The sequence below is a fragment of the Carlito syrichta genome, unplaced genomic scaffold (genome assembly GCF_000164805.1).
Source record: "Carlito syrichta isolate Samal-C Ts95f unplaced genomic scaffold, Tarsius_syrichta-2.0.1 Scaffold304639, whole genome shotgun sequence".
In the NCBI taxonomy this organism is placed as follows: domain Eukaryota; kingdom Metazoa; phylum Chordata; class Mammalia; order Primates; family Tarsiidae; genus Carlito; species Carlito syrichta.
In genome coordinates this window covers 193179-202194 of record NW_007248735.1, presented here as the reverse complement: position 1 = coordinate 202194, position 9016 = coordinate 193179, and the positions used below count along the sequence as shown (strand labels likewise).

The following is a 9016-nucleotide window of genomic DNA, read 5'->3' as shown; positions in this document are numbered from 1 at the left end:
AGTAAACTCAAAATGAATCAAAAGTACTGTATCTTGACTGTTCAGACTAAATTTTCAAATAAGGTCAATAATATAAAAATCTAATCTAGGACTATACTTTCAAAGAAAAAAAATCCACAAATTTAAATTTGTAATATTTTTTTTTTTTAGTTGGAGTCTCACTCTGTCGCCCAGGTTGGAGTGCAGTGGCACAATAACTGTCACCACAGCCTTGACCTGCTGGGCTCAGGTTATCCTTCCACCTCAGCCTTCCAAATAGCTGGAACTATAGGTACACGACACCACGCCCAGCTAATTTTTTTCTTGATTTATTGTAGAGACATGGTCTCACCAAGTTGCCCAGCCTGGTTTCAAACCCATGAACTCTGCCAATCCTCTCGCCCGAGCCTCCTAAAGTGCTGGCATTAAAGGCGTTAGCCACTGTGCCCAGCCTTAAATTCAGTGATTTTAGCTGAGTGTGGTAGCGCTCGCCTTTAGTTCCAGCTACTTGGAAGGTTCATGCAGAAGGATTGCTTGAGCCCAGCAGGTTGAGGCCATGGTGGCTGGGAGTGAGCCACTGCACTCCAGCCTGGGCAACAGAGTGAGACTCCCAACTCAAAAAAAAACAAGCAAACAAACAAAAAAATAGACAAACCTCTAGTATTTAGTTAATTTGACATTGTAATATCAGAAACTTGGTATCTCTAACAATCAACTCTGATATCAATCCCAACCAAAGATGGCCAGTATAAGGCCAAGTAAACAGAAATTCTTTCAAAATGATACACTGCTCATTTAAAAAAAATTAACTTAAGCCGGGCTCGGTGGCTCAGCCTGTAATCCCGCGCCTTTGGGAGACTGAGATGAGCAGATTGCCTGAGTTCACGGGTTCGAGATCCGCCTGGGCAACTTGGCGAGACCTCATCTCTACAATAAATCAAAAATTAGCCGGGTGTGGTAGCGCACGCCTGTAGTTCCAGCTACTTGGAAGGCTGAGGTGGAAGGATCGCCGGAGCCCAGCACGTCAAGGCTGCGGTGGCCAGGAGCGGCCACTGCACTCCAGTCTGGGTGACAGAGTGAGATTCCAACTCCAAAAAAAAAAAATTAAATTAAATTAAATTTTAAAAAGGGAACAAAATTCTCTAGTGAGAACTGCAGAAACATCATAAAGGTAAATAAGGCAGAGTCTCTGTTCTTAAGAGGATTATAATTTGGCACAAAGATAAGACAAGCACAGAAAAAGAATTCCCATGAAATGGGAAGGAAAAGAGGTGAAAGCAATCTGCCTAAATCCCAAGAGGTTGCCCATGATATCGCCTATCATCTCCAGGGTTAGTCAACAAAATATAAAGCTAGTTTCTCCACTACCTCAACAGAAATTAAGTTCAAGCAACGAAATGGTATTGTGTCATGTGAAGCTGATATTGAAGGGAATGTCCAGAATTCAGAATCAAGCATAGTTTGTGACTTTATTCAATGCAATTAAAAAGGGTGTGCAAAAATCTTCATGATTAATAAACCAAGGCGATCAAATAACATCTCTAATTCAGTCTAACCCAAGCCTTGAAATCAGTCACTAACCTGGAATGAATAATTTACTCCAGGCCAATTAGAAGAGACTGATTTCACCTGTTTTCTCCTATGACCATTATTCTCAGAAAGAGGATGTACTAGTGTACATAAATCTTAAGTATCTGCAACCAGCAGCAAACAACCTTGAAGTAAGTTCTCTATTCTACTTGGAGAATACAGTACTCTGCTTTAAGGCAAGTTACCCATTTCTATTTTTGGAATATTATTAGCCTCCCAACCCAGGACCCACATTCTAGAACACCCTATTAGGACTCTACCGTGTCTGGGTTTCCTTCCAGCAGAACATTGATGGCTCTATTGACATCTCCATTGCAGTCATGCAAAGCTATCACACATTCATCCTGGTTCTTGCCTGTAATATCAATCAACTGAAAGAGAAAAATTAGAAACCATCAGGAACAAGTTTAAACTCATACTCCCAATGAAAGAAATTAGGTAAAAAGATACAAGCTGAGTAAGAAAGAACCAGGTTTTTTTTTTTGAGCTGGAGTCGCACTCTATCACCCAGACTAGAGTGCAGTGGCAGCTGCCGGCCACCGCAGCCTTGACCTGGTGGGCTCCGGCGATCCTTCCGCCTCAGCCTTCCAAGTAGCTGGAAATACAGGTGCACGCTACCACACCTGGCTAATTTTTTTTTATTTGTTTATTGTAGAGATGAGGTCTCGCCAAGTTGCCCAGGCAGGTCTTGAACCCGCAGGCTCAGGCAATCCTCTTACCTCAGCCTCCCAAAGTGCTGGGATTACAGGCTGAGCCACCGAGTCCGGCTCAGTATTCTATTTCTAAAAACAAAATGTTAATGCCTGTGGTTTAGAGATGAGGACAAAAGTATTTATAATGCACTCAAATAAGTATCAAATTGAGAATCAAGTCTGGAATACAGACTTTACCATACTATGAATTTCCACATTTCCTAGATCCACAACCACTCAGAGTTGCTATAAAATGGCATCAGTAAAGTCATTCAATAAACAAGAGGCTAAAATTAAGATAAAATCTGTTTTTTAAAAAGGTATCCATCAGCCGGGCTCAGTGGCTCAGCCAGTAATCCCACACCTTTGGGAGGCTGAGGTGAGTGGATTGCCTGAGCCCGTAGGTTCGCGACCTGCCTGGGCAACTTGCCGAGACCTCATCTCTACAATAAATCAAAAAATTAGCTGGGCGTGGTAGCATACGCCTATAGTTCCAGCTACTTGGAAGGCTGAGGCAGAAGGATCGCGGAAGCCCAGCAGGTTGAGGCTGCGGTGGCCGGGAGCAGCCACTGCACTCCAGTCTGGGCAAAGGAGTGAGACTCCAACCCCCCCCCCCCAAAAAAAAAAAAAGGTAACCATCCAGCCAGGCACGGTGGCTCACTCCTATAATCCTACCACTCTGGGAGGCCAAGGAGAGAGGATTGCCTGAGCCCTGTGGTTCACGATCAGCCTGGGTAAACTGAGGAGACCTTATCTCTACAACAGATCAAAAAATTAGCCGGACATGGTTGTGCTTGCCTATGCTTCCGGCTACCTGGAAGGCTGCAGTGGAATGATTGCCTGTGCCCAGCAGGTGGAGGCTGTGGTGGCCGTGTTCATGACACTGCACTCCAGCCTGGGTGACAGAGTAAGACTCTAATTAAAAAATTAAATTAAATTAAAAAATAAAAAGTTGGGAGGCTGAGGTGAGTGGATTGCCTGAGCCCGCGGGTTTGAGACCCGCCTGGGCAGCAAGACCTCATCTCTACAATAAATCAAAAAATCAGCTGGGCGTGGTAGCGCATGCCTGTAATTCTGGCTACTCGGAAGGCTGAGGCGGAAGGATCATCGGAGCCCAGCAAGTCGAGGCTGTGATGGCCGGGAGCGGCCACTGCACTCCAGTCTGGGCGACAGAGTGAGACTCCAACTCAGAAAAAAAAAAAAAATTATCTATCGAAAGGGATTCAGTAAATTAAATAATGAATGCTCTTACTTATTGGTCTGACCTATTTTAGGTCACAATTATTTCAATATCTACAGTAGAAAGCATTCTAGTGGGCATCTATGATATTTAATTATGCCTTAATCCTGATATCTTTTCCCTGCGCTTTCAACAAAATTGTGGTACACTCACTTGTTTCACCTTCTCCTCAAAGTCAGCATCATTATGGTCCGAAATCATCTGTGCAAGTCGAATTTGTTCTGCAGTGGCCTAGGAATTGAGATGAAAACAAGAAAGCATAAACAAGAGGCAACAGTTTAGAGAAATAAGAGGAACCTATGAAGTCAATCTCCACTTCTCCAGTTTTCTTTTTCTTGGTTACAAATCAGCAAATAATAAAGCACCATTTAAGTTGCTTAAATTAATAAAATGGAAAAAAAAAAAAAAAAAAAGAGCAGAGAGCTCTTTCACCAATGTTATAGTTAAAGGGGCTTTCATCTTGGAATCACAGCACCACTTTGAAACATCTGCCCCTTAGTTCACATTAATGTATTCACAAAATCATGTGTAAACTCTGTTCCCATTTCTGCAATTACCAATGCCACCCTCTTATTACTAAGGCTGAGAATACCACAAGGTTTAGTCCGACAATATACACAACATTATCTTCTGGAAATCCAACGTATGTTAATAAGATACCAGGAATTTTACTGCCCCAATTGAGATTAAGTACTAAAATTCTATGAGAAATTCATCTGGAAACAGAAAGAAAAACGCATAAGCAGAAAGTTCTACTCTTACATAAACAATTTATCTGACCACAGTAAAATGTAAGTAATTCATTCCCATTAAGTACCAACCAACACCAAACTTGTCATAGGAAACAGATTACATCTAAATCAAATTTAATATCCAAGAGGTTAATTTACTCCTTAAAACTTAGCAATACTCTAAGGTGTCTCATTTAATTTTGAAGGAACATAGTAAAGATACCAGTTCCTCATGGGAAAGGAAAAATCAGGTAAGGCCTCAATGGGAACAGAGAGGAAGATAAAAGTTAGATAAATGAGGAGCAAAGGATAAAAGATGGAAGGGGAAAGGTGTCAAGGTTGGCTAGGGAGTGAGATGTATAAGGTATAAGAAATAAGAAACATTGCTAAAATGTGGAAGGTATAAGAAATAAGAAACATTGCTAAAATGACCCAGATGAGAGAAGAAAAATGCAATCTTAGAGATACAAAGCACAGAACCCATAATAAAGCACTAAGCCTCATAATGCAGTATTAAACAACAAAAAGTAAGCATTTCCCATTATAGCATATAATGATTATCAGGCCTCAAGTAAAAAAGAGCCAAGGACTAGAAAACAAGAAGAAACCTAAGTAAATAAACCAAAGCACAGAATGATGCTGTACTGCACAGAATTCAGTATCAACCAGCAATGCTATCCATGGATCCATATCCCTTGGGTTCTTTACCTGCGGCCGCTGCTTGTGCTGTGTCTGGTTTTGGTTTTGAGGTTGTTCCCAGTTTCCCCGGGCTCGGTTAGTCCCCACCGATGTCATCATTTACAGTATATACAAATAACAGTATTTACAAGGTAGAATACTGAAAGATTTAAAAAAAATTTTTTTAGGTGTTAAGTGTGGGCAAAACATGTTTTTAAACTCTTTCATCAGCACCTTCACCACCATTTTCTCTTCAAAGAAACAAATCAAGAAAATTCACTTATTTCCTGTAACATAATTAATTTGATACATTCTTTAAGGAACTATGACTGTTAATCCATTTTTGTGTAACAATTAAGCATGTATAAGTGATGGGTTTTTTTTTTAAAGTTACAGCATTGTTTGGTTACCAGTCTCCTATAAACAGGTTTTATGACGTTTAGTTGTCTTGATTGTAAGCAAAGCAATGTTAATAATCAAAAGCCTTCTATATAGGTGAAAGTATCTGAAGTACCTTTGAGAGAAAAGATAATCAAAACAAAGCCTGGAAACAAAAGACTTTCTGGAAAGGGATTAGTCTATACTCCAAAGAAATAATTTAAAATACTCTATTCAATCTACCTAAGGAAACAGCCTCACCTGCCTTACAACCGTTTTTTATCTAAGTTGCATGTAACCTCCATTGCTTGGAAAAGGACAAGTTCAGGTTTAGCCTCTTTCTCCCTCAAGTTTCATCTCTCAACATGCTATGGGGGTTTTTTGTTTGTTTTTTTGTTTTAAAATCATAGCCTTCAACAGGGCATGTATTAGCCTCAAAGACTTTGTCCAGAACCTCGGTTCCCTGAATCACAACTCCAACACACTGCTTTTACAGCTGCTTCTCTTGGTCTCCTAGCCCGAGTTTTCAAAAAACCAAAATTGCAATTACCTTCCACCACTCACCTTAATACACGGGAAATCCCAAATTTTTCTCAAACCAAAAGCATCTAGCACAAAGTTTTATTTGGAAGAAAGGGCTTCTAGGAAATCATTTTAGACTTGAGACATTAATGCTGGCAAGATGAATTACTTAAGTTTTTAAAGAGACACAACATACAGGAACTTCCCAAAAATCAGAACAATTTTTGCTTTTAGGACTTCTAACCAAAAAGGATTTCACTGAAATCAAGTTGCCTTCATAATAGTTTCTTTTATAATGCAATCTCAGCTACTACATTTAGTAAACAAATAAGTCTTTTGATAGAGTGCTCAAAATAAAAGAAGTTACTTTGCATGTTTTATTCCCTTCCAAAGAGGACATGTTTATACTGCTCTATATTTAATTTTTGTTAATACAACCATATACAGGGTAATTCTAGACTGCCCAGACAACATTGTTGGATTTGAGAGGTGAATAGGGCTTCTAAAGAAATATGGAAGGATTAACTATTAGGAAGTATATTTCACCTGTTTCTTGGATGTCACAGAAAATGCTGACTTCCCTGTGGCTAAATTCTTCACCAAGTTGTGTCAATAAGTTGCACAGGTCTTTGTTTTTTCACATGGTCATTAAGAATGAATAGTTCTACATTCTCTATTACCAAGAGAGATTTTTTTCAAGGCAGTTTCTTAGGTAATTTTTAACCATTACCTCTTACCCCTACACACATGTGCACACAAAGACGTGTAAATATTTCAAGCTGATACAGGACCATTTGCTACCCAGTAGTCCATCTTCCCAGGTTGGCATTATAGTCAAGTTTTAACACTTAATTTACAAAAAAGAAAATGTTGTTTAATCAAGTTCCCTCGGATCCAAATCAAGAGGAAAAAAGATCAAGTTAAGACTACAGAAAAATTATTTTCTTTTAAAATTGGCTGTAAGATGAAGTATGTAATATAGTCATTTCCAACCCACCCTTGTAACTTACAAATATTGACAGCATTCTACTGCACATGTAATATCAATTTGTGAGGATGAGTTATACTGCAGATATAAACTGCATGACTAGCTATGTATGACTGCATATACTATACCAGAGGTAAATATATTAAAAAGTCATCTTGCAAGAAACATAATTAGCCAAGAAAGAAAAAAAAACCTCCTGATCATTCTTGCTATTAATATTTCATTCTTACAAATACTTTAAAATGTGTGACTAAGAAAATTTTTACCACCTAGGCAGTAACAACACTGAGCAACAGATCAAAAGTAAGTGATCTGGGATAGATCACTTGAGGGCACAGATTTAGTAGCCTTTGGTAGCAAGCAGACACATACCCAGAGTTACCACAGTGGAGGTAAGGAATCTTGTTACTCTTTCTTATAAACTAAAAATATTTAAGGGAAATGGGTGAGAAGTATTGGAGACCAAGAAAATAGTGCGAGAGTAATGTTACAGGTTTCAACACAGGAGTGCCCTTGACTATTTTTTGAAAACCAGCTACTTAAAAAAATAGCCAGAGAAATTTTACTGAAAAAAATAAGTAACAAGTATTTATTGAGTATCTACTATATGTCCAATACTTCAGGAAATACAAAAGCATTATGACTTGGTTGCTGCCCTCAGGGGGCTTACAATCTAATTTAAGAAACAATTCAGAAACTCTGAAGCTGGACTGGGTTGGGTAGACTTGCTACAGCTAACAGAGCAACTGATTTCCCTAGATGCTTCCTTGAAAGGCCTCTCCGTCCCCTTTCCCACCACCCTCAATCTAAGTACTTCTCAGTTAGGACACACTTAGCAAGGAGGGTCTTTAAAGATCAAAACCAAAACAGGACATTTAGGCCTTTCATCACTAGTTAACGTGCCAGCAATACTTCCCATTCACAAAGAAAACAGTAATTGGAATAGTCTAATCTTTAAGGACAATGGTGTTGGATCTCAAAGCAGTTTTTAATCAACTGATATACAGCCAAAATGTTTTAATTATCTAGTAATACTGAGTATCACTGACCCCCTAACCCCCACCACCTCCCAGCAACTCACATCAGATAGCCCCAAAACAGGATACGGAGGGGGTGGAAGGTGGATGGGAAGAGAAGACAAAAAAATAATTTCTCCATTCAATAATCAGGGAAAGTCAAAGGCAAAAACGTTAACAATAACATCAAAATCGCCTGTTACTGTGGTGTTTTTCTTTCCACAACATCCTACACCAGAGGTGGCTACATTTCAAGAACGGTGGAAAAGAAGCAGTCTCCTGTTTGTGACATCAGTTTGCAAAGCAATTTTGGGACTGTCCACAGGGTGAAGGGTCTGAAGAAATTTGGAATTCCTGTCCCATTATGAGAAGAGTGAACAAATACCCCAGCGCTCTAGTGACGTCCCTGGAGCGTAATACACTCCATGGGGGCCTCCATGTCCAGCTTCCCGAATAACATCATAATTGTTTGGGGTACTCAAAACTACAGCATAAATAACAGGAAGCTAAAGACAGTAGCAAAAATATATTCCAAGAGCTGAGATGGGGAGAAAGAAGGGAGGGTAATAAGAGGAGCTGACAAAGAGGCTGGAAACGAAGAGGGGACGCAAGCCCACGCGTGGAGGATGGGAGGATCACCCCCTCAGCGCCACCTCGGGAGCCCACGGGGCCAATCGCCTCCCTACCTCCCACCCGGAACAAATTAATCCTCCGCACACCAAACTGAGGGCCACATGGGGGAGTTTGGGGCAGCTCCACCCCATCGCCCTCCCTCCCCCCGCCGCCCCCAAACCAGGCCGGATCCGGATCAGAGGAGGCCCGCAGAGGGTCGGAAAGGGAGGAGGCCGTCTCCTTCTCCACAGGCACGGGCCGGGGTAAAGAGAGGACCCTACCTCAGCCAGGGCCCAGGCCTCGCTCGCTCGCGCTCTTTCTCGCTCTACCCCCTCTCAGGCTCTAGCCGCATGGCCCCCCCCACGGCTGCCCCAAGCCCCGCCCCGGCCACGCTCCCAAATCGAGGCCCCGGCTCTGGCGCGGCCCACTAGGCCGCGAACCCAACCATAAACAAAACCTCCGGCGGCCGACTCGAGGTGGGGGGGCGCCAGGGCTCGCATGACTGGGAAGGGGGGTGTACAGTGGGGGAACACACGGTGCGGGGGGGCCTGCCGAGGGGGGAATACGGCGGGGGCAGGGGAGAAAAGAGG

General features: G+C 41.6%; 1 protein-coding gene across 14 annotated transcripts in view; it reads right to left on the bottom strand.

Annotated features, from left to right (window-relative positions):
* UBAP2L (ubiquitin associated protein 2 like) overlaps nt 1-8796 on the bottom strand; it is a 47275-nt gene extending 38479 nt beyond the window's left edge. For all 14 annotated transcript variants that reach the window (XM_021713630.1, XM_008060546.1, XM_021713628.1 and 11 more), the window contains exons 1-4: nt 8708-8796; nt 4941-5070; nt 3655-3732; nt 1830-1940 (exon numbers count right to left, since the gene is read on the bottom strand). In XM_021713630.1, the coding sequence (XP_021569305.1) occupies nt 1830-1940; nt 3655-3732; nt 4941-5030 (279 nt within the window). In that variant the 5' untranslated portion in view covers nt 5031-5070; nt 8708-8796. The remainder of the gene's footprint in view (nt 1-1829; nt 1941-3654; nt 3733-4940; nt 5071-8707) is intronic.
* Nucleotides 8797-9016: the final 220 nt, after the last annotated feature.